Source organism: Micromys minutus, assembly GCF_963924665.1.
Source record: "Micromys minutus genome assembly, chromosome: 9".
NCBI classification, from domain to species: Eukaryota; Metazoa; Chordata; class Mammalia; order Rodentia; family Muridae; genus Micromys; species Micromys minutus.
Window position 1 is genome coordinate 24,607,076 of NC_137978.1, and position 26,425 is coordinate 24,633,500.

Below are 26,425 nucleotides of genomic sequence, written 5' to 3' on the forward strand. Positions count from 1 at the left end.
GAACTCTTGAGTTTGAAGCAACCTGTTCTATACAGCAAGTTTCAGGATAACCAGGACTGAAGCCCTGTCTTAACAAACAAACAAAACCATGAAGATCGGAGGAGGAGGAAGAGGAAGGGAAGAGGAGGACAGTAGTAATAGTAGTTGCTTCTTGGATGAGCGTGATTGTGCATGCTTGGAGGCAAGTAGATCTCTGTGAGTGAGTTTGAGGCCAGCCTGATCTATACAGTGAATTCCAGACCAGCCAGGGTAAGACTCTGTCTGTGGAAAAACAAATAAACTAACTAACTAACTAACTAAACTAAAAGCAAGTTTGTTGGAGCATAAGGCATATAATCATAAGCATATATAGCATGATATGAGATTGGAAGGCAGCCCTAAGATTTTCAACTGCCCAGTAATACCAAGTTAAAAAATAAAGCAGTTTCCTTGAAAAATAAATTCTATTTGTAACAGTACAGTATAGAGCACAATAAAACCAGCTGGTTATCTCTATTAAATAAGAACTAGAACATAGCCAATTCTAGCCTCATCTGCTTACCCTCCACCTGTGCAGGCCCGACCTGCACACTCCTCACCTGCTCACCCCTCACCTGCACCCCTCACTTGCTCACCCCTCACCTGCACATCCCTCACCTGCTCACCCCTCACCTGCACATCCCTCCCCTACTCACCCCTCACCTGCTCACCCCTCACCTGCACACTCCTCACCTGCATACCCCTCACCTGCACATCCCTCACCTGCATACCCCTCACCTGCACATCCCTCACCTGCACATCCCTCACCTACTCACCCCTCACCTACTCACCCCTCACCTACTCACCCCTCACCTGCACATCCCTCACCTGCTCACCCCTCACCTGCACATCCCTCACCTACTCACCCCTCACCTGCTCACCCCTCACCTGCACATCCCTCACCTACTCACCCCTCACCTGCTCACCCCTCACCTGCTCATCCCTCACCTGCTCACTCCTCACCTGCACACCCCTCACCTGCACATCCCTCACCTGCATACCCCTCACCTGCACATCCCTCACCTACTCACCCCTCACCTGCTCACCCCTCACCTGCACATCCCTCACCTGTTCACCCCTCACCTGCTCACCCCTCACCTGCATACCCCTCACCTGCTCACCCCTCACCTGCACACTCACCTGCTCACCCCTCAACTGCACATCCCTCACCTACATACCCCTCACCTGCTCACCCCTCACCTGCTCACCCCTCACCGGCACACCCCTCACCGGCATACCCCTCACCTGCACACCCCTCACCTGCTCACCCCTCACCTGCACACCCCTCACCTGCTTATCCATCACCTGCACACCCATCCCCTGCTCACTGGTTTCCTCCAGGGTAAGTGGATTTTCTGCTTTTCTTGTTCAAAACTATATATATATATCAAATTATAGATGACAAAATTAGTTTCATTGTAAAAATGACTTTATCCTTTATATTGAATTCTGCAACTTCTGGTTTTACTCACATGTATTGTTTTGCTGCCACAGTTCCTTCATTTGGTTAGTATTCCAGTATGCATATGCTACATTAATCCATTCTCTTGTTGGTAGGGATTTAGTTCCTGAGGGACTTTTCGATCAGAACTTCCACAGATAGTGATTCCTGTTACCCTGTGTGTACTTGGAAGAGGAAATACAGACCAAACATGGAATACAAATTCACAAGTGCCATCCCAGCACGTAAGGGTTGGCCCTAGTTCCCACATTAACACACAGAACAGTCATTTTGTCAGGCTGGTGTCTGGAAATAGTATCCCGTCGTGGTAATCTGTATCACTAACAAGCTTCAGTGCAGTTCCGCACAGCTCGGGTCTTGCTCCTGTACTGTTCATATCCTTGGGCTGCTTTTCTGTGGTGTTGCCGGTACTTTTTGTCCTCTTGGGCTTTGAAACAATTCATTTTGGATACAACTCTTTTCCTCTCTCATGCCAATTACTATTACATCTTCTCCACCAGTTGGCTAGCAGCCTCAACTTCCTTTCTAGTCTTCCAAAGAATAGAAATTCGAATTCTTTATCTTTAAATGATCACTTTTTGTTATTACTTTCTATACCTTTTAGAGAACTTTCTCCAGGCTCGTCCAACATTCTATATTCTCTTCTAAAAGTTGAAGCTCTGCCTTTTAAACTCAATCCTGAGGCTCACCTAAACTGAGGGGCTTTTTGTTTATTTTCAAAAGTGGGTTTCTTCCCTGACTGGGAATCAAATCAGAGCCTCTGTGGTGAGAGGGTTGAATCCTAACCCCTAGACCACAAGGGCAATCAAGTATATCTCGTGAATTGTGTTTTAACAAGTGACAGCCAGTTGTTTTCTTCTACACAGATAAATGTCTATTTTCCCTAGCAACTTGCAGTGGCATTGTGTCGAATCAAGTATCCCGGCACCTGAAGGTCTGTTTCCAGGCTTTCCCTTCTCTTCTGTGGTTGGCATTGTGGAAGAAGCTGTGTTTTCTGTTTCTTCCTTTCTACTGCTTCGAAAACTTTGCAGACTTGGGCATATTGCTTTAGTAAGGAAGATAAACATGGCGAGGGTGTGTGCCCCGCCCGTAGCTGCTCTCACTCTGGAGCTTCCTTCAAATTTCATGCACAAACCCACACTGAACCCTGTTCTGTGCCTGGTGTCGTACAGCCTGTAGCAGATCCACTGGGGCTAGGTCAGCAATCCACCTTCTGGGAGATAATACAGAAACCAAAAATGAGTGAACATGAAGCCATTAGAAAAGAAGGTCGTTTCTAGGGCTGGAGAGATGGCTCAGTGGTTAAGAATAATAACTGCTCTTCCAGAGGTCCTGAGTTCAATTCCCCAGAAACCACACTGTGGCTCACAACCATCTGGAATGGGATCCAATGCCCTCTTCTGGTGTGTCTGAAGACAGAGGCAGTGTACTCATATAAATAAAAATACAGCTTTTAAAAAAAGAAAGTTTCTAGAGCATTCTTCCAGGCTTCAAAGGTAACATGATGAAAAAGAAAGGTATGTGAGATCCCCAGCAAGCTAGGGCCTCACAAAAGCCTTCTCAGGTGACCTCCGAGTCCAGAGGTGTTGGATCCCCTGGAGCTGAAGTTACATGAAACTGTGACCTGGGAACTGCCCTAGGTTCTTTGGAAGAGCAGCACATGCTCTTTATTACTTAGCTGTTCCTCCAGTCCCCATGCCATATTTTGATTATCCATTCATCTGTTGATATCTGTCTGGTTCTAATTCCTTGTTATCATGAATACCACAGCAATGAATGTGGATGTACAAATGTAACTGCAGTAGACAGGGAGTCTTTGGGTATATGCCCAAGAGTGCTAGAGTTGGGTCATGTGGTAATTTTATTTTGAATTCCTCGAAAACTTCCATACTTATTTTTATAATGGTTATGCTAATTTGCACTCTTACAGCCATTCACTGTTGGGACGTTAGCCATTCCTACCAGAATGAGATGTATCCTTAGTGAGTTGCTAGTTTTGCTTGTAGGATTCACATTTTAGAGAAAAGGCAAACAAACAGACACCAAAACCAGAGGCTCAGAAAGGATAGGTGTGACTTTAAGCTGGCTAATTTTGTTTCTGGTTTCAAATCTGGGCCACTGAGAGGTCAACAGATTTTGTCCTGTGGGCCAATGTAACCTAGTTGCTTTTGTACTGAAGTCTCAAGAGTAGAGCCAATAGGATGCTCACTGTGAGTGTGGATATGGTTCCTAGGTGGTGTTTAGACTTTGGTCACTGACCTAGAAAACACTAGTGGTTCGATAAATGTTTACTAGTTGAATCTTAATGTACTTGATCAAAACATTTTTCTCCACAGAGACGAAGACAGAGTAAAAACTTGGAAGGCTAAGTTTTTGACACCGAAAAGGAAAAATGGGGAAAAGGGCAGCGATGGATCTAAAAGGTAAAAACACAAATGCATGTACAACTCCGCTGCTGCAGCCTCTACTCTTGCTAGCCATGAGACCTCAGGCAAATCCTTAACTTTGACTTTCAGGCTCCTCGCCTGCAACTGAGAACTAGCAACGCTTCCCTCACAGTACAACTGAGGGGATAAAATAGACAAAGGTATAAGTACACAGTTCCTGACACCCATCCCCAACATCCTCCGTACTCTCCATCCACGAGGAATAAGAAAACAAGGGAGGATGCCCCTTAGCCAACAACGAAGGACATACACTCTTCTTGCCTATTAGACCATAGGAGCGTCCCTACAGGATACAGCTTAAATAGAAATTTAGAAAGAGGTGTCTAGACTAGAAAAGTTGATTTTTGTTTTACATTAAACATCTTGCTTGTTTGCATAAGACAGCTGAAAAGAAATCCAAATGCAATGTTAGGAAGGTTAACGACTTCTTGTCCAACACAGTGTTATCCATCATCAACACACATCTGTTGGGGAAACAATTTTCTAGTACTTGTTTCTTAAACTGACTTAATATATTCTCAATTTGAAAAAATAATGAGACTATCATTGTTTCTGAAGAGCAATGAATCAATTTCTTGGATCCTTTTATAATGGTTTCCGGAACAACTATTCTACCAATAATTAAAGCGTTTTCCATATTAGTTAACTGACAGCTTGTTCTACCAGTAAGCACAAAATTTGGGTGAATATTCAAATACAAAGGCATGCATGGCCTAAATAGACACTGTGTGTAGAGGGAATGTGTATGATTCTAATGGAACTGGTGTTTGCTGGTGGATATTATCTGAAAGATATCTCTGTAATGGCTATGCAGATAGATTTTTTTTTTTACAAGAATGGACATGAAGAATGGCATTGTTACCAGTTGTCAGGGCCTAAGTGATATTTCCAGGTTCTTAGCTTCTTCTTCAACAAAGAAATAAAAACCAACACATGCTGCAAAGAATTTGGGGAAATTCATTCAAAGCAAAAAGACAGAATAGGTCAGAATACACTGTAAGAGAGCAGCAGACCTCGAGGTCCCCCAGGATGTTTGAAACTCTTTTATTAAATCCAATACAGGGGTGCGTTTGCCCATAGATGGTTACTTTGAGTGATTTTTCTTAGACTGGGCAATATAATCATGTATTTCCTATGCATTTCCATCCCATAACACATCTGCTTTGAATCACATGTGTGCCCAGTTAAGGGATGAGTATAAAATAGTAAATAAAGGCGTCTCTCTAAAAGTTCACATAGGGACACGGTTGTCTTCATCACATGTACCTAAAGTTGGTTCAGGCCAGATCTTCCTTTCCATTTCTGTAGCAGGATATAAGTGAGCAACACATAACTGAATACAATCTAAGTGTGATGGTCATTCACAGTAGGAGGTATATGCGGGATGATGCAGACTTGTCCAGAGATGTGCGTGTGTGGTAAGAGTCTCTGTTGCAGTAAATATTAAAAACACTGTGATGACCGGTTCCAGCATGTGTCACCGCTTCACGCTGCCCCCCCCCCGGTTCCCTCTAACACAGCGGTCTGCTTCCACGCTAGTTCCAGCACCAGTGGGCTATACAGAACTAACATTAATTCATGCTGCCTCTGGTACTCTCTGACCCAGGCAGTCTGCGAGCCCTTTTAGCATGGTACCTCACCACGCCAATGCTCCCTGGCTTTAGTTCCAGTGGCTATATGGAACTCATTTATATTTATCTCATAAGCTGTCACCCTCTTGTTAGTCTCTCTCCTGGCTGCCTCTCTGCTAGCCAAGGAGCCCTGCTCACATTCTCTAACCCTAGTCCCAGCAGTGGCTGTTCTCTCACAGTTCCCTTGGCATTGAGTTGCCACATAAAGGAAAATACCACACAATAAATTCTGATCCAATTGGCATGATATAATCTGCCAACCTAGACAGGTCATATCATCCTGTACAATTCCATCCCTTATAAAATATTCCTAACAACCTGTATCTATGCAGAGATACTTGGAGAGGATTGTCTGTGTCTTCCTCCATGTTGCCTCTCCTTCCTCCTAACTTCTCCCTCTTTCTAAAACTTTGTTTCCACCTCCCTCCCCACTTGTCCAAATGACAGGCCTCATTTTATCTTGTACCTGCCTTCCTACATAAAGACATGAACTTACAAGTCTCAAGCTGTCGAGTGCATTGTAGCTGATGGTACTAAGTAGGGTCTCAGGTTGTTAAACTATGCCATAGGATTCCGCAGTAATCTGCAAAGAATGTGGCTGTGACTAGAATCTTGGAAAGACATACCCCAACACAGGAGACACTTCTCACTAAAACTGACAGCACTCAGTTGACGTTACCCTGTCTGTCTATGTATGAAACTGCTAAGTAGAGCCAAACTCCATTTGTGAAACAGTACAAGGTAGGGGTCTCCAGTCAGCTTCTGCTGTCAATTTCTGTCTGTTTTATTTGCTTAAAGTCTCACCCATGTTTGCCACATCTTGCCATATATTCTTAATTCTGTTCATGTATTCCTTATGTTTCCTATTGCTATAATAAATATTCCCTAAACAGAAGAGTTTATTTTGACCCATAGTTCAAAGGCATAGTCCATCATCCCAGCTCTTGTTTCTTTACATTAAAAGCACGCAAAGTCTATAGGTAAATGTTGTCAAAACCTTATTGTGATGTTTTATGATGAATGCGCCCCCCCATAGTCTCAGGCATTTGAATACTTTGTTCCAACTGGTGGGACTGTTTGGGTACATTTAGGAAATGTGGCCTTCCTCAAGGAAGTAAGACATTTGGAAGTGGCCTTTAAGAATTTAAAGACTCAGGTTATTTCTAGTTCTCTGCTTGGTGCTTGCTGTTCCAGCTACTGTGCCTACCAGTTCCCTGCCATGATGAACTCTAATCCCCCAGGAACTGTAAGCCCAAATAAACACTTCCTTCCTATAAGGTGCCTTAGTCATGGTGTTTTCTCACTGCAAAAAAAAAAAAAAAAAAAAAAAAAAAAGATGAAGAAGAAGAAAACTAAACGATATGCCTACTATTCTATAAAACTCATTATTTCTCCTATTCCATTGCTCCTCGTGCACTCAACCATTCTCAAGATAATCTTACTCCATGCTTGCTTGCTATAAAAACATTTGTAGAGAAGAAAGTTTAGTAGTAGGATGTTCACTTAGTATATATGAAGCACTGGGTTTGATCTTCAGTACTAGGAAAAGTACATATTTATGTATTAAACAGAAAAGTTATTACCTTTTTCAAAAGTTATGACAATGTGTTCTAGTGGAGGAATTTGTACAGATAGGTGTGTGTGTAGATATATATAAAATTATACAAGCACGAAGCTGTGAGTTTATCCTGAAACAGGGTGAGTTCATAGACTCGCGAATCTTTGTCATGCCGCACTTACCTCTACCTACCTTATTTCTTGCCAGCTTTTCTCCCAGAAAATTCTTCAGAACTAAGAAGCAAAAATTAGAAAAGAATAGACTGGAAAAAGAAGAAAAACTTTTTAGGGAAAGATTTCAGGTATGTTCTCTTCTGAAAAGTAAAAATTAGCAGAAAGTGAGTGCCTCTGACAATCACCCCTTCCACACCTGAAGGCTCCACTCTGAGATAAAGACACGATCTTTTTATAACAGTTCCATACATTCCTATATTAGCTGCTTCTGTCCCGGGTGGTTCACGACCACCCCAGGGTGTTGTCACACCTTGCACACACACATCCCAACTCTGTGGCAGGCTTTGTGTGTCCCACCACTTTTATCAATATAGAGATGCATCAAGAGAAACATCCACGTCTGATTCCATGTTGCCTCCTCCTGAATCTCCTGCTTTCTCCTCCTCCTCTCCCTTCCTAGACTTTTCCCCGCCTACCTTTCCTTCTCATCCAATGATAGGCTCAACCCACCTTGTTGTATGACATCATCCTACATTGTATATTTCTAGTTAATCTGATAAACCGTCTAAAGTGTTGTTTAAGGCTCTATTCAAACCTTACTCCCTCAGCTCATTTGTACAGCATTGTTTGAAAGGAGAGCCTTTCATATTTCATAATGTGCTGGACATGTGTTCAAGCAATACTGTAGCAGCATTTCAAACTCACATCTTTCATTAAGTATAAAGTGGTCTTTCTATGGACCATTTTACACTGCTCACAAGTTGAAGTGGTCCTTCCCAACTCCATATTATGCTGAAGTGAGAACTTCTGAATTCAGGAAACATTTTTATCATTTTATCACCATCCACGTGCTAGACAGCAGATGAGAGATGACTCAGTGGTTAAGGGCACTGACTGCTCTTCCAGAGGTCCTGAGTTCAATTCCCAGCAACCACATGGTGGCTCACAACCATCTGTAATGAGATCTGATGCCCTCTTCTGGTGTGTTTGACGACAGCTATGGTGTCTCAAAAAAAAAAAAAAGAAAAAAGAAAAGAAAGAAAGAAAAATGAAAAAAAGCCAGTGTTTGCTAAATTCTACCATACAAATATGTTTAGTAAATTGTTTGTGACAGTCACAAGGGTCTGAGAGGTCCTTGGCAGATGAGTATTTCAAGTAGAAAAAAAGGGGGGTACTTGGGGAGATGGCTCACGGAGCTTCCTGAGGGTTCAATGAGGACAGAGATAAAGGGACAAGGGACGACAGTGTGCAAAGGACCTCTAATAGCAAGCTAAAAACATGTGGATCTTATCCTGAAGGCATCAGAGTTGTCAGAACTTTGTAAGTAGGTGACCTATGTCGGTCTGTATTTGAAGACTCCATTGAGGATTCCTAGTAAATACAGTGGGTTTCTGGAGGTAGCCGGACCACTTGTAGCCAGCTGAGGAAGCTGTGCACGAAGGCATTCCATTCTAATCTCGCAACATGGACATCTATGACCTAAGCTACCTTTCCTAGTTTGTGTTTTCCAGGTCAGTGCTTAACAAGGTGAATTGGTTGTAGAGGCTAGCTCGTCAGGAGGAAAATATCCTCTGGGTTTAGGAACCAAATTTCCAATCAGAGACTGCTCCTTCTCAAATGCTTGTCCATCACCAGACGTGGGGAGTGGGTCTTTTCCCCTTATACCCAACTACTGCCATCTTAAAGTACATGTACTCTAAAAAGCAACTCTACAGCTTTGTTAGAGCTTTCCTCTCCGGAGTTGGGAGGCACCTTGCTTATTGCTACAGAATACCAACTATGGTATATTCTAACCCACCAGGACTTGTTCTAATATGTATTAGTGGATGTGAAAACAGTTTCACAATATAATCAATTAGACAAATGTTTTATTTTTGATTTTACTATTATTTTAAGGGAGCTCCACTGTAATATCCTCATCATTTATTTTGTCCATGTAGCTAGCTAGCATCCTAAATTTTGAGGTTACTATATTATACCCTTCATTAATTCTGATATAATAACCATGCAAGCGTGCCCTGACTAGTGATTTCTCATTTTAGTATGTTAAGGAAATCGTGGTCATTAACAGAGCTGTAGCGTGTTCCAGTAACTCACGAAATGGAATATTTGATCTGCCTATAACTCCTGGAGAACAGCTGGAAGTCATCGACACCACTGAGCAAAACTTAGTGATATGTCGCAATTCCAAAGGCAAATGTGAGTTTATATCGATTTTTTCTGCATATTCAAAATTTTTCTCTAGAACTCTTAGGTTAGTAATGTGAGTTTTGTTTCTACAGATGGATACGTGCTCATTGAACATCTAGATTTCAAGTAAGTTGCTTAATTTTATATCCAGTCATGAGTTCCAGGTACTTAATGTGGTATATATTCTAGCCCTTAGGGACCAGAGTTTATTTGGAAACCAGCTATGTAGTGCACTGTCTGGGACTGCAACTGAGGAGGCCATGTCACTGTACTTACCAAACAATTCTTAGAAATCACCATTGATCTACTAACTGTTCTGACCCCAGCATATGTTCCTTTCTGTCCCAGGCATCAGGGCTGATCTCAATAGAAAGGTCTGCGTGATGTGAGGATGTGTGAGCTCGGCCCCATAGCAGTTTCAGATCCTGCCTCAAAAGGAGATGGGCAGTGGAAACTTCTGTCGGAAACTCAGAAGAAAACCCTCAACAAGTCAATGTTGGTTTTACTCCATAAAAGTTTGTCTTTCAGTGTCCCCGTTCCTGCTGGCTCAAGAGAGTGTAACAGTACGTTAGTGTGTGAGCACTTGCCTAATGAGCCACAGCCCAAGTTAGAAACCCTGCCTTCTGGCAGCAGGGAATTGGGCAGATGGTGAGTGAACTTCTAACATTAGTATACCACATGTGCAACATCTTGGTGCATATCTATCTACATTTCATAGGAATTCTACATAGTAAATAGTGTGACCATGTTCCTTTAAATAACACTGCCGCCTGTGCCATAATCACTTGGTTTGGTTTTTCACCAAGGTAAGAGACTAGAAGACAAGTCCTGTTGAAGGAACAGTTTGCCGGGGGGTGGGGGAGATTCTTAACCAGAACTATCCTTTAGAAGTGTTTATATTTAACAAAACTGTGAAAATATATAAAATATGTACAAGTTGTATCATGTTAAAATTGGGGGAAATTATTAGTCTCTCTGTGGCTAAAACACATCCAAATGTATTTCACTTACATGACAGTAAGAAGAAATTGCAGAGTTGTAAGTAACATTCTGGTTCTGCCTGATAGGCACCGTATGTTAATAAAGTCGACATATGCTTTCAACTAGTACATTTGAAGTTCATTTCCTAATCTTCCAGAGGACCCTAGTTCAGCAGCCAGGAGGTGATGCACCATCCTCAGCCCTCCAGGACATCTACATTCATGTGGCATAGGTTCACACATAAAGAATGTACTTTATCAGAAGGTACAAAGGACCAGACCCCTCCTTCTTCCTACTCTTTAGGCTTCCATGTTCCTTTACATGGTCCAGTGGCACTGGCCAATAAAGGGCATTTCATCCTAAAACAGATGAATCCAAGTTATTCACAGAGTTCTAAGTTTACAGAATAAAACAGGTACATTACCAACCAGTAGAAAAACAAAACACATTATAAATGGAATGAATTAAGGAAGGTGTTACAGCCAAAGTGGCACAAAGTTTGGTCTGAAAGAAAGGCAGAAACTAGAAAAATCTCTAATCTTCCTGGAGACTGTCAAGAAATTCAGAGTTTTCTGGGAAGTGCTGCTTGGAGTCTTCTAAAGACTGGGCCATTCGAGGACTAGGCTAAGAGAAAATGCCAATTTTTGGGATTAGGGGAGTCAGGGTTAATGGGGTTACAGATTACAGAGAAAGACTTCTTTGCAATATTCAATAAGGGGAATTTCACAAGGCCCCCACACCTAGATGAAGAGCTATAGGCCATCAATGGCTGCAGAGAGAAAGGAACTCTCTCCTATAGGATTCAACCCTAAACAAATGTACAGAGAAGAACACTAAAATGAGCCAGTACGTTGTGTGTGTGTGTGTGTGTGTGTGTGTGGCTCATCTGTTTGTTGTGTTTGGAAGTGAACTTAAATGGGCAAAGGACAAATGCAGCCTTAACATGTCAGCACAAGTAAACGGAACAAGCAGGCACAGCCACACTGATGCCTAACACGGAAGACTGAAAGCTGAAGTCAGGCACAAGAGGTAACCAACGCCACTTCGTTTTTATTCCAGGAACAAATCTAAGCATATGCTCAGCAGATACCAGTGCATCTAAGTTCATTAGACTGACCCAGCTGGATAGAAAGGCATAGAGTGACCTCCATATAGAAATACTGGTAGGTGGCTTCAACACCCTGCTCTCACCCAGACACATAAACAAGTAAACTTCAAATGAATGGAACAGACATCTGCATAATATTTCACTTGCAGAGTGCACATTATTTTCAGCAGTTTTACAAAGACAGTCCTAGCAAGTCTTAAAAAAAAAAAAAAACAACTAGAATTCAATAGCAGAAAAATTAGAGTATTTTTCATGAAAACAGAACAACACACTACTGTAGAATGACTGGGTCATTGTTATAAAAGAGGGTAATTTCAGGACTTTAGAACCCAATCATAAAAAACAGATGGCAGAACCTGTGTTATATTCTGTCTACAGTGGGAAGAATGCAGCTAGAATTTAGCCCAACGTGGCAGTCACACCCGTCATGCGTGGGCATCCCACAGCTTTGCCGAGATCACCCTAGCAGTTCATAGACATTTCCCAAGGCTTTGGCGCTTGTCAGTCACCCTGGAAGTCATTGCCCTCACCAAAGTTTTAGCCATGCCCACAGTCCTGCTGTCACCTAAGCAAGGCCAGATCAACACACAGTTACCCCACATGTGCATAAGCACCTGTCCTCTAGATTCTACAGCTGAATTTCATGCAGGTGCAGTGTTGGCAATGAAGGAGACAACCCTCAGCAGCTATGACCCAAATATGGACTAGAAAGGTTTAAGAGTTATCCTCCTTTTGTTCATTTTGCTTTGTTGGTTTGTACAAGTTTTGTCAATATTTTAGGGGTGTGTGTGTGTTTGTGTGTGTGTATAATAACTCACAATTTTGTACATTAACTCACTGTATTCTTAGGGTTTTACTGCTGCGAACAGACACCATGACCAAGGCAAGTCTCATAAAGGAGAACATTTGATTGGAGCTGGCTTACAGGTTCAGAGGGTCAGTCTATTATCATCATGGTAGAAACATGGCAGCATCCAGACAGGCATGGTACAGGAAGAGCTGAGAGTTCTATAGCTTCATCTGAAGGCTGCTAGCAGAATACTCACTCCCAGGAAGCTACGATGAGGGTCTTAAAGCCAACACCCAAAAGGGCACACCTACTTCAACAAGGCCTCACCTCTCAACAGTGCCACTTCCTGGGCCAAGCATATATAAACCATGACATTCTACTCGCTGGCCCCCATAGGCTTGTTCAAACACATGAATCTATTGGGGAGAGACATATCTAGATATAGCATAACTTTTAAAAGTACATTTAATCCAACTTCCAAATAGTCTATAGCAGTATCAACAATAAAAGAAATCAAACTATCCATTTCCAGATGACATAATTCTATACCATTTTTATATTTTGAAAACCTTTTAGAGTATATCAGAAAGTCAGTTAATAAGAATTTTCAGCAACTTTGCAGTATACAAATCAATATACAAAAAGTAGTTCCTTTCTTATATACCAGCAATGAAATTTCAGAGAAAGAAATTAGAAAAACATCCTAGTCACAACAGCTCCAGAAAAAGAAAAAAAAAAAAGTACCCAGGAATAAACTTAAGCAAGGACGTGAAAGTCTTCTAAATGAGGTTGTTAAGACACTGAGAGAAAATGTTAGACAACAGAAAGGTCTTCCCTGCTCCCAGAATGGCAGAATATTATAAAAAGCCATTGTATTACTAAAAGTAATCAGCAGATTCAATGCAAGTCCCATCAAAATTCTAATGCCACTCTTCACAGAACTAGAAAGAAGAATACAAGAATCCATATGGAACAGAAACAGCCATAAGAAGCCTGAAGAGAGAGAACACAGTGACAGGCATCATGCTACCTGGGTTCCAACCATGTTACCGAACTGTAAGGACAAAGACAGCCTAGGAACAGCATAAAAACAGACATAGGCCAGAGGAACAGAATAGTGGTCCCAGAAATAATCCCAATAATGTTGCCCACCTAATTATTAACAAGGGTTTTAAAAACATTGTGAGAGGGGAGAAAAAGGTCAGCCTGTTCAAAAAGGGTGAGGGAAAAACCTGTCATCTACCTGCAGATAAAAGTAAATCCACATAATTTCACCCAGTACAAAAAGGATTTTAAAGTGGTTCAAGCTCAAAAAGAAAATAGACCAGAATGTGGATGCCTTAGTCCTTCTAGGAAGGAAGAACAAAACACGGGAGGAAATACAAAGTCAAATAGAGGAGCAGGAATTGAAGAAAAGATCTAGAGACTGCCTCACCTGGAGAACCACCCCATATACAGCCACCAAACCCACGCACTATTGCTAATGCCAAGAAGTGTTTACTGGCAGGAACCAGACATGGATGTCTCCTCAGAGGCTCTGCCAGAGTCATACAGATACAGATGAGGATGCTTGCAGCCAAACATCAGACTGAACACGGGGACCCCAATGAAAGGGCTAGAGAAAGGACTGAAAGAGCTGAAAGGTTTGTACCCTCATGGGAAGAACAACATCATTAACCAGCCAAGGCACTGAGGTGAAGAGGGTGTTTGGGAGAGGGAGCACCTTCATGGAAGCAACTTGAGGGGGAGAAGGGAAGGTGTGGGGCATGAAGCATATAACATATGAAATGTAAATACAGAGAATATCCAATAAAATTGAAAAATAAAAAAAGAAGTCTATATAAATAGTTTCTGTTCCAAAAAAAAAAAAAAAAAAAAGTGGTTCAAACAAAGCCTTAATATAAAAACTAAAATGCTGAATCTGCTAGGAGAAACCACTTCAAAATATAGGTATAGGAAAGAACTCTCAAAACAAATTTCCACTACCAAAAGAAACATACCCCCCAAACTATGTGGAATTAATTTTTCTGCAGAGTAAAAAACAATCACACAGGGTGAACAGTATATTCATTATTCACTGTATTGACCAAGCACCTGACTCTGTGTGTGTGTGTGTGTGTGTGTGTGTGTGTGTGTAATTTATTTCTTAAGAGAAAAACATAAGGCCCCTTTTGAGTTTATACATTGCTGTGTCCACTTTATAGATAAGTAAACTAAATTCTAAGAGAACTCTTAGATCACTCACTTAGTGTATCCTATAAGTAATCACTGGGAATTTATCAATGAATATTTTTTAAAGTATTCAACATCCCCAGCCACCAGGGTAGCAATAACTAATGCTTTGTATGCTAATTAAAATAAAATTTAAAAAGGGAACATTACAACAGAGTCTAAGGAAATTCAGATCATTAGAATAAACTCTGACAACTCATATACCAAAAGGTTTGGAAAAGCTAGGGGAAACTGCTAGATTACCATGCCGCTAAGGCTACCAAAGGGAAACCAAAAAGAATCAACAACTATCCTTGCTACATGACAAGCAGTGAGGCTACACAGGTAATAGTCTTTCATATACAAAAACAAAAACCAAACAACAACAAACAGGACTGAAGGAGTCCTTACTGAGTTCTACTAACCTTTAAAGAACGCATGTGCTCCTCAAACCATTCTGGCAAGCAGAATGGTGTCAAACTCATTTTATGAAGCTAGTATTACCCTGATACCAAAAGATAAAAACACAACAAAATAATTATAGGCCAATCTCCTTAATGAAGGTAAATGCAAATTTTTTCAATAAAATACTGGCAAACCAAATTCAGCACATATAAAAAAGGTAATTTACCATGATGAAATTGATTTAATTCCACAGTTCATAAAGTATGCAGATCAGTAAGTGTAATACATTATCATATAAATAAGAATTAAGGACAAAAACCATATGATCATCTCAATCGGTGGAGGATTTGTGGAACTCAACATCCTATATATGTAAAATCCTGAAGAAACTAGGAATAGGTAGAACATATTTAAACACAATAAAGAATACGTACATCAAACCGATAGCCAATATTATACTAGCTGAGGAAAAACATTTTCTCTAAAATCAGGAACACAATAAAGGGGGCCTACTTTTGTGACTATCATTTAGTTTGGTGTTTAAAATCTTACCCAGAGTAATAAAGCAATAGAAAGAAATTAAAGGTATACAACTCAGAAAGGAAGAGTAAAGTATCCCACTTTGTAGATGTATGACCTTATGCTTAAAGATGAGATGGCTCAGAGGATACAGACACTTGGTACCAAGACTGACATCCTGAGTTCAACTGCCATAACCCACATGGTGGAAGGAGAGAGCCCACACCCGAAACTGTCTGCTGACATCCATGTCAGAAGCACTATGGTAGGAGCACATGGGAGCACTGTGGCAAGCGTGCAACTCTCACACATATTAAGTAAATAGTGTAAAATGTGCTCACTCAGTAAAGTATTCAAAGATAAAATCAATAACCTTCGTATATACCAATAACAAACATGCTGAGAAAGAAATCAAGGAAATAATTTTGTTACTAGATCTGCATATACATACACACATACATACATACATACATACATACATACATACATACGTGTGCGTGCGTGCGTGTGTGTGTGTGTGTGTGTGTGTGTGTGTGTGTGGACTGAAGAGACCTCAGCAGTTAAGAGCACTGGCTGCTCTTTCAGAACACCCACATGGCAGCTCACAACTATTTATAACTCCAGTTCCAGGGGATCAACTACCTCACATAGACATACATGCAGGGAAAACATCAATGCACATAAAGTCTTTTTAAAAAAGCAAAATATATTGGAGAAAATCCTATCAAAGGAAATAAAAGAACTTCACAATGAAAAATTAAACACCAAAAGAAAAACTGGAAAAGATACCAGTAGATTAATAATATCTACCTTGCCCATGGATTACCGGAATTCATATTTTTAATGTATCTGATTTTGACAAGGATGTCAAAAATCAGTGTTTGGAGCAAAAGCCAGTTCTTCAACAAATGGTAATATTAAAAAAAAAAAAAAAAAAAAAAAAAAAAGGCCAGATCTTTATGAGCAAAAGAATGAAAACTAATCCATCTGTCTCACTCTATAGAAACCAATTGAAAAAAGGATCAAACACCTTAACACAGGAACTCTGAAACTGAGAGAACAGCATGAGTTAATGATAAAGACACAGGCAAGGTCTTTCTGAAAAGACATGAGTCTCCTATGACTCAAGAGAAAAACCTACTAATTGGCAAACAGAGTTGCAGGAAACCAAAAAACATCTGCATAGCCCTCCTTTACAGAGCACTATAGGCTATTGCTACTGCCACTGGTAGCCCACAAAGGTAGACAGTAAGTTCCTGTTTGTTGAAGGCGCTATGCATTTCACAGTTTGAGTGTCTCCTGAGCTAGAACTGACCCAAAAGCCTCTTCCCCGAGGACTGGCTTTTATGGTATCAGAAGGCACCATGAAAGCTTCCAAAAGAAGGAAGCAACAGTCCCACCTAGCAATCATGTCTGTGCACCCCAACAACTACCTGCATGGCCCGATAATCCTAAGGGCGCAGTAGTGGCACACACATCTTGATGGTAACCAACAGCTCTCTAACTGGATTTAAAACCCAGTCAGCAAGAAGGAAATTATGCCTGGTACTGGAAAAGTAGCCAACTTCCTAGGACTAGTGAAACCATGGATCCTGGAAGAGCACTCTACTAAACCAGCATGATCCCTAACTTCTAAATACTTGTCCTCATACCCACACATAAAAGTAGTCCATACTCCTCATCAAGGGAATTATTCTTCAGAACAGATGGAGACCATTACAGAAAACCACAACTAACCAAAACACAGTTGTAGACCTAGTCCTAAAATAGATACATTAATGATACAACTCCTGAACCTAAGACACCCATAAAACATTGAGGAAGAAATGGAAAGATTCCAAGAGCCAAAGGAATAAGGAGTTTGCTCCGAGTTTGTGTTTTCTAGGAATGTCAGAAGCTATAACCATGAAGTCTCATCAACAGGAGCTAAACAAAGACAACAGACATGCTAGTGAGACAGGGTCAGGAGCTTCCATTCTACACAGAGGACTACAAGCCAGCAAGGAGGAAAGTGGGAGAAAGTCTTCCCCAAGGAAGAGCAAAGCAAAGAGCTAACAAGTGGGATACAGAGCCCTGCACACCGCTGATGCCGTCTGATGCTGCTGAACATCTCATGAAGCCACTAGGGGAATCTGGAAGAAGATTCCTAGAAAGACTGAAAAACAGAATTGTGATTTGATCCAGCTATGACTCCTGACGGATCCTAAGTCAACACCCCACAGAAGTACTTGCCATCCATGTTTAGGCAGCACTACACACACACACACACACACACACACACGCATAAAAACATACACACACAGGGTGGGGGGGGGAGGGAGGGAGGAACAGTTTTATTCAGCCATAAAAAGCTAGACTATGGGGGATGGAAAAAAACGATTCCACAGTTGGAGTACTTGCTCTTCCAGAGAATCCAGGTTCTATTCCCAGCACCCTTGTGCCCCAAATCATCATGGGATCTGAAGTATTTTTCTAGCTTCAATGGGCCCATAAAAATACATGACACACACATGGCACAAACATACACATACACATACCTGTAAGAACAAAATTATGCTATTTTCAGGAAAATGGCTTACAACTTCATATCACATTAAGCAAAATAAGTCAGACGTTGACAACTATCAAGTTTCCTCACATGGATTCCAGATTTCACAAAGACACATAAAATTATATGTGTATGTATATATAAATGCATATGCCTTGAAAGTAAAGGCGAGACTGTATGAAGAACAAACACAGCAGGAAGAAGAAACGTGGTCAAAGCACATGTTACACTTACATTAAAAAACTTCGGATCAATCATTATGTACAATTAGTATATCAGCAAAGTATTTGTATTTTAAAAGTAAACAGAGGAGCTGAGGATATCACTTGGGTGGTACACTCCTTACCTTGCATGCATGAGACTCTGGGTTTAATATCCACCACAGCATAAAATGGAAATAGTGGTGCATGCTTCTTATCCCAACGCTTGGGAGGTAGACATGGGAGAATCAGAAACTTAAGGTCACCCCTCAGCTTCACAGCAAGTCCAAGGTAAGATTAGTTACATGAGATCCTGTCTCAAAAACAAACAGAACAGAAGTGGAGAAGAGGGGAGGAGAAAAAGAGGGGTCTAGAGAAGAAGGACCAACAAGAGGAAAAAAATAATAACAATAATAACAACAATAACAAATTAGTAGTCGTATATTTGGTGTTTAGTCGCCTGAGCGAATCCAATGCCTGAAAAATCTGAAAAGTAAAATGATAAATCTGTGCTAAGTCCTTAAGATTGTGGCAGTGTGTTATAAAAATGGAACACCCAGACACGGCTCAGGTTAAAGACTATCCTGTACAGTAACAAAGACAAATATGAACGACCATGGTGTGTAATAGCCAGTGAGTCCCAAGCAGTTTCTTTCTAAGAAAGCTCTCTCTTAGCTGGAACATGGAGTATTAGCTTAATTACTGAACAAAAACAAAAACAGCTTTCAAATTAACCAGACTTTAATTTGATTGTGTGGAAAATGCAGACACACAATTAGATAGGCCATTTCTCTCTTGTGTTTGTTGCCAAGGAGTTCCTTACAAGTGCAAACATTAATTGGAGAGAACCTGCACATAGGAAATGCTGCCCCGTTCACTAATCTTTTCTATATGGTTACTGAAGAGAAGTCCTTTCCACTGATCAATGAACTCACAAGGATGTATAACAAATAAAACTCAAGTTATAATCTATAGTTATTTAAACAAAATCACTGTGAGTCTGTTGGTTTCTATTCTGAAACTGATTACAAAAAGTAGTCCCAATTTCAATAGTTCAACAATGGTTTTAAATAGAGATGTACTCTCGCACTGCTCCATATATTATGGGATCATGTTACAGACTAACAATGAATGCATGGTGTCCCTGAAAAACAAACCAAATTATTACTACCCATTAATACACTCTGTTATGATCACTACCTCATTTCTTCCAACTCTCAGGGGTTTTTTTGCACTCAAACATCACTGTATAATAGTAAAATGTGATAAAAAACCAACATTCCTACCAGAAAAATATCAAAGTACAATCCTTCATGGTCATAGTTCATAACAACTTCACAATGAACACTCGGAACAGTAAAGCCATGCGCAGTTCTGAACAGTCTTGACAGCTGTATTTTCGTACATTAAGGCAGCTTCAGACAACATTTTGAATAACGGTATTTATTGAAACAAAGGACAGTTTTGATATTTAAACATTTGAGGTTTTCAAGAAATTTTGAAGTGTATTACAGTAAGAACATTATGATCTGTGAAACTGTTTCTTAGACATTCTCAGCACTACGCCCTTATTACACACGACGCCTACAAACAAGAAGCTCAGTCTATCGTTATCAAAAGTGTCTAGTAAAACAGGAAAGATTGACAGTGAGGGCGGGACTCTAAACCCCTACTTCGGCTTGCAAACGGCTTCTCACACACATCTGTGAGGTAGGTTATTATCCACAGTTTGTACAAGAGAAAACTACACAAGGCTACATAACTTGTGCTGCCGTAGTAGCAAACAGGGAATTAGATCCAATTAGATCCGGTCCTTAGCTTCGCATTTCTTTCCTTTAGAAACTTTAAACTATAAAGACCGCTAGTAATTGTATTCATTTTAAAAGCATAAGAAAGCAGCCAAATATTTTCCCAAGTGGCTTTAAAAAGTGAAATAAATGAGACAGAAAATGTACCCAGTGAAGAACTTCCAATGCTGATGCTGTGAGGTCTGGTCAAGTGGAACTGAAAAGTCAGAAACAAACCATGTGACTGTCTGTGGGACAGGTCACAGGAAAACAGAAGAAGGGGGGGAGGGACTTTGAACATGTTTACTTTTACTCTGCAATTATTTGAGAAGGCACCAGGTACTCGTTCTTTGTGTAGAAAGTGGGTCTATGTCTCTTTGATTCTGGGAAAATGTTCTCTATTTAGAAAAAAAAAAATGGACTTCAAATTTGGTAATAAGCCTTATTTACAAGAGACTTTTAGCTGTGAAAATGCATACTCAGACTAGCAGGAAAAAATAAAAATGTAATTCTTTCCTAGAAGGCTTCGGTTTCTCTTTGAAATTTTAAATTAACACAAAGTAGCAAACGTTGAATTAAAAAAACATCACTGTATAAACCTTACTTTTTAAAAAGTCTGTTCAAAATTGTTTTTCATTCTAGGACATTCTACAAATCCTTAACTTTTTTTTTAAACTGGAGAGACTATTATACCCTAGAATTTCCTTAATTGCACTTTAAATATACTTAAATTTACCCACCCTGCTTGTCCAAATAATCATGAATTACCTCTATAAAACTTGAATAAAACTACAGTTACGAAAAGCCGCACGCAGTCACAAATGACATTGCCACGCAAGGCTGGCAGTAAACATTAATGTTGGCTCACAAAACACAGCCTGCAGTCTGAGAACTTCTGGATGGGACCTGATTCCAATCAGGTTATGGCTGAAGAAGTTTAATCAAAACTCAATCCAGTCTACACCGTGGGCCTGTTTCCCATGCTCTTACTGTTTATGGCATCAACTGCATCATAAATATTTAAGGAAAGGCTAGTAAAGATGCTGCCACCTTGTTCACATAATGCATATGCATAGATACACATACATATATGCATGATTTAAAGTTCGTTAAGTTACATTTCCAAGTTTCAAAGGGCTTAGAGAATTTCTATCACACCAATAGTGATTAGGTAGTTCATAGAGACACACACTATAAAACAGTGTCATCTCATTTATGCACAAAATAAAAATTTACCAAAATGAAATTTAGATAAGCCTGATCAGCTAACAGTCACAAACTGTGATCATTTAGATAGGACCGGGGCTAATTTTCCTTTACAAAAAGAGACTGTGTTTTAAGAATCACGTAAATAAGGTTGGGGATTTAGGTCAGCAGTTAAGCACTTACTTCATACATGTGAGGCCCTGGGTTCAATCCCCAGTATAAAACTCCCTACACCAAAATCATATAAATAAAATTGCAGGAAAAAAATATGTTCTAGAGATTTTTCTGGATTTTAAGCACCCTCAAAAACTTATAAATACTTATAATAAAAACCAATATAATCATAAATACTTCACAAAATTACATCTAGTTAGTGCAATCAACTAGCTTTTATAACTAGACTAACTGTATTCAGTTATAATTACTATGTCATTCCAGAACGTAGAAACAATACACCAGTGTTTATTTTTATTACTTGACTATCAGATGTTTCACAAGCTCTTTACTGTTCAGCCCAGAAGATGGTCAACTGCAATAAACAACTGGTCACCACTGCACAAATGCATGTATGGCACTGTGACCTATGGGGAGGTCGCTGAGCCCGCTGAGTGGACTGGTTACTGCAAGGGTGCATTAGCAGACGTGGAAATGCATCAGCACCACCACTGCTACATGTCAGTCATTTTCTAATGAATGCTAACTCCCACGCCATGTTTTGATTTTTGCATTCCATTAGTCCAAGTCGTTATGGTTACTATACCTTTAAAATGCCTCAGACTAAGACAGAATACTCATACTAGTATAAAGATACAGATACATAAAACATGAACACTAACACTGATGCTCTGAAGAACTAAACAAGGCAGAACTTTAGAGCTCAATGGGATGATAGCTCTTTGTTCACCCCTTTCATTTACTATACACATAGCCTTCATCCAGCGTTCTCAACAGAGTTGCCAAGAACTATTTACTGGGTCACAATCCCTACTTAACAAGTTCCACAGAGGAACTGAAGGGCAAGTTGCCAAACTGAAGAGTTTTGGATCTTTAAAACCAAACAAAGCAGATAGGTCTATGGGCCGATCTCACATTTAGGTATGAGACTTTAACTTAGTAACCAGTGGCCACACAGAGCTGTAGTGTCTGTGGTAGGTACGTTCCAGGCTGTTAAGTCCCACATGAACTAAGCATGCTTACATGTTAGTAAAGACTCTGATAAAGCACTATAAAAATATGATTTGGTTGCTTATGATTATTTTCCAAATTGTGTTTCACTTCATCTTAAGTATTAAATTTGTGTTCCCTGAGTACAAACTAGCTAAGGAAAAAGTATACCCAGAATTCGGCAAGTGTCCTTGGAAAATTACTTGTATAAAGTAGAGAATTACTGTGCTGCATATGGCCAATTTCCTGGCACAGAAAGACTTAATGTTTCTGCTTCACTTAGGTTCCCGGGTTCTCTCTGCAGATGACCAGATGTTGCAAGGGTCTCTTACAAGGTTTCTTGATCAAAACAAAACCCTAACTTGTAAATGGTTTGGTTTTCTCTCTTCTAGTAGATTTAATTTGAGACAGCTTTAATTTTGGTTTCCTAAATAAAAGGACTTAGGAAATGTTCAGTGAGCATTGAAGAATGAATAAAAGTGATTTGCTCTCCATGAAGCCACACCAGAAAGTCACTGGTCTTTTTACTCTTCTGGTTTTCCATAAGTAACCTTGTCTAAGACTTCAGTCATCCTCTAAGGAAAAAAGGGGAAAAGATGTTCTACCTAAAAACCATCAGTATGATTAGAAAAACCAGCATGTGGCACAAGCCACAGACTCAGGATGAACCTGTGTGCATAGTCAATGGAGTAGTTCTGAATTAGCATCAGGCTCTGGGGAAGAGGTGCTACTCAGAGTCACTACTGACCACACTAGCACTCAAAGATTCCTCATATTGTCTCATGGGATGCTAAGGTTTCTTTAGTGTCATAATTTGAAGCAATGTCTTGCTATCTATCTAGTCATTAGGCTTCGATGTATCTTCCTGCCTCATGTTCCCTGATCATAGTACAGGTAAGCAACCAAACTCAGCAGAAGTTCTAAAAGAGGAAACTAGATTGGGCAAAGTAGGGTTTTGCACGGTTAAGTGGTTTGTTTTCTTCGGAAAGTCTGCACGTCTTTTATGCTAATAGTAACTGTCCTCTGCAAGGTACAGAGCAGAACACAACGTATCCCAAAATTATTCCATGGGCTTTCTTTTTTTAGGAAATACTATTTTGGAAACAGATAGACTTCATTTCCAGGACATAAATAAGACCCACATCTATAACCTAACAGTAATTCTCCCTAGGATCCAAGAGGATAGACTGCTCTAAACTAGGTACCTACCATACCCACAGCATTGACTGAAATGTGGGAACTGTAAATTGCAAAGAATTCTTTCCTTCTCTGTTGCCAGAAGCAACAAACCCCTGTGCTGTGACTAAATTCCAGCCTCTGCTTTTCAAGACGAGTCACTGAGTACTTTCTGCAAATCAAATTACTCTATCACCTACATTCATTAAATAATTATGTCTTAAAATGTTAAAAGAAACAAAATGACCTTCAGTTCTCCTAAAATTCAACAGGTAACTGTCAACCTGGGTATTCATAAATACTGGAATGAATAAGACAACAGTAAATAACTTTTAGCTCATGAATAGCATCATAATCATTCATATAAAGTAATTCTGGTTTAAATTCACTAGACTAAGAAAGCATTCTGCATCCTTCCTGCCTTCATAACTGTTGTAGATGCTGTGATTAGAAGTAAGGAATCCAATCAGTTCCTGATTTCAAGGTCTTCCATGTCATAACTAAGCAAACACTATGAGGTGGTCTCCCCTACCCCACAAAAAAGGTTACATGCACATTTGGAGAAGCCAAAATTATGCCACATTCATAAAACACATTAGACAAACTAGGATTCAGTATTAAAAGAACTACTAAAATTACCATCTAGTGCCACAAGATGGCACTCTTTCAAAGACTTAAACCTTAAGGTACCTTGAATTGTACAGTGGCCTTTCTCCATCGGTGAGCAAAGGTTCTTCTTTCCTTTTATTATGGAGAAGTTGGAGTGGTAAATATTGGCCATCATTTTAAAAAGAACTCCAAAGTTATCTGATGTGATATGATGCAAATTCCTGATTCAAAAAGCCATTTAAAGATAGACAAACTTGCCTTCTGTAGTCACATGAGAAACTTAGTCTAACAGTCTCATTTGCTTCTTGGTGAATGGAAAATATACAATTTTTGGAGACAAGAAACCTGTCAAGGCAATGCTAGTTTTTTTTTTCAAGAGCTTAATATTTTCTAGGGTGAATCAGATCAATGATTTTGTTAATTACAACATAAATACAATAAATGAATAAATAATTATTATATAAATTACACATAATTTAAAATACTTTTACCAAAACAACATATAATCAATTAACTTTATCTATCCTGCTATATAGTGTTTTTTAATCTTAAATTAACAAAAATGCACAAAATAGTTTGGTTTTTTTTTTTTTGATTGAAAGCACTGATGTGTCAATACATATGTATATATATATATATATATGTAAACAACACATATAGTTATTCCAGGAGAATATACTTTTGAATATTTAAGGCTTCCCTGTCCAATCAGGTTAACAGTGAAGGTCACAGCAGACTGAGCTTTGGAAGTGTATAAAGACCCTATGGCCAAAGCAAGGTTTGGAACTGAAGGATTAAAGAAAGGACAAACAAGGAGCAGACAGTGCTGCTGAGGAAGAGGGAGGAAGGATGGCATCAATAACAGGAGTCAAGTGCGTCAGCAAAGATGTCAGAGGGCCATGACTCCCCCCACCCCCAGCTCCACAGTCTCATAAACACAAAACAAGATCAAAGAGCAGAGTTTTCTCTTAAGAAACTGTTGGTATTTTGTTCGTTTCATTTAACTGTGTACTAATTTTGCATGATTTTGTATTGCTTGGTGGTACTTAACTAGGGGCCTCGCACAAACGTCAGGAAGCTGGGAGACTAGGCTCCTATTATCAGAAACACAGTCTTTATGGCTAATACTAGGCAGTACTTGCAGAATCTATTAAAAAGACTTTGGTTTCTGATATTTAGGGGGACAGGATTTTCAGATTTCTACATTTAAATGATATTTCACTAACAGTTATTCTATTTCTTAATCTTCTTGTGCAAGAGTGCCTAGACAGCCTGACACCTGCTGAAATTTAGGAGGCAAACTGATTTACATGAACTAAACATGAAGGAAGGAGGTCGCACCTAAGCACCCCTAGATCAGCTGGTTCGTCAGTGAGGTGTGCTCGTCATGGGTCGTGAGTTCCCAGGTATAAGTCAACAGGTTTCCCCAGCACTCATCTGTTACTACCTATGCAGTCACAGGCACAGGAGAGTTACAGAGATCTAAAAGTAAACAGAATGCCAGATCTTTGTGTCTCCGGTGATTTCAGTAACGCAGCATGTCACCTGGGAATGTCCACCTCAGCTTGTATTGCAGAGCATGTACTACCAGAGAGTGTGATAACGATCTGAAGAGAGTGTGTGATTTCACAGTGCAGTGACAGAAAGACTGAGACCAGTGGTGGGTTATCAACGAGCTAACGCAGTGATAAGACTGGCGCACATCTCAAAAAAATCCATGGTGTGACTGCCCAGGCGCGGGGAAGCTGAGGACGAAGTGCTGCCAGTCAACGAACCAGTGAGAGAGCCAGAAAGTGAGTGGTTCTCAGCTGTGCTGGAGTCAAAACTTGACCGTGGTCTGTGGAGGCCGGCAGCAGAACAGGAGCGCTGAGGGGTTGAAGAACCAGACCTCTGCTCCACCACCTCATCTGAAATGACCAAAGAACAGTAACCATAGCAACAGCCATGCTGAGTGCTTGCCCAAGTCCTCCCAGGGAAGCTGCTGCAGGAGAATGGGACATAAAACAGAACTGAGCAAGGAGTTTAGGAAGGACTGTGATGCTGATGTTTCAAAAGAGGCATTAACACACCCATCCCACAGTCACAGCACTTCACAGACAATGGGTCCCTAAGTCCTTCTCCACATAGGATGCATCATTTATAAGGAGACAAAAGGGAATATGCTTACATCTGAAAATACCTTACATCCTGGGCCATTTATTTTCTGCTAAAACTGTATGTTTAATTTTATTTAGATCTGCTT

At 40.2% G+C, this 26,425-nt stretch overlaps 2 protein-coding genes across 2 annotated transcripts in view; one reads left to right on the plus strand and one right to left on the minus strand.

Moving 5' to 3' along the window:
• FYB2 (FYN binding protein 2) overlaps window positions 1-9,609 on the plus strand; it is a gene marked incomplete at both ends in the record, with an annotated part of 138,816 nt that extends 129,207 nt beyond the window's left edge. Inside the window, 4 exon segments of the mRNA XM_080922138.1 lie at window positions 3,817-3,903; window positions 7,324-7,417; window positions 9,332-9,488; window positions 9,572-9,609. Of these exon segments, the coding sequence (XP_080778264.1) occupies window positions 3,817-3,903; window positions 7,324-7,417; window positions 9,332-9,488; window positions 9,572-9,609 (376 nt within the window).
• A 10,750-nt stretch (window positions 9,610-20,359) lies between these two features.
• PRKAA2 (protein kinase AMP-activated catalytic subunit alpha 2) overlaps window positions 20,360-26,425 on the minus strand; it is a 59,126-nt gene continuing 53,060 nt past the window's right edge. The window contains exon 9 of the mRNA XM_080921574.1: window positions 20,360-26,090. Within this exon, the coding sequence (XP_080777700.1) occupies window positions 25,852-26,090 (239 nt within the window). The 3' untranslated portion in view covers window positions 20,360-25,851. The remainder of the gene's footprint in view (window positions 26,091-26,425) is intronic.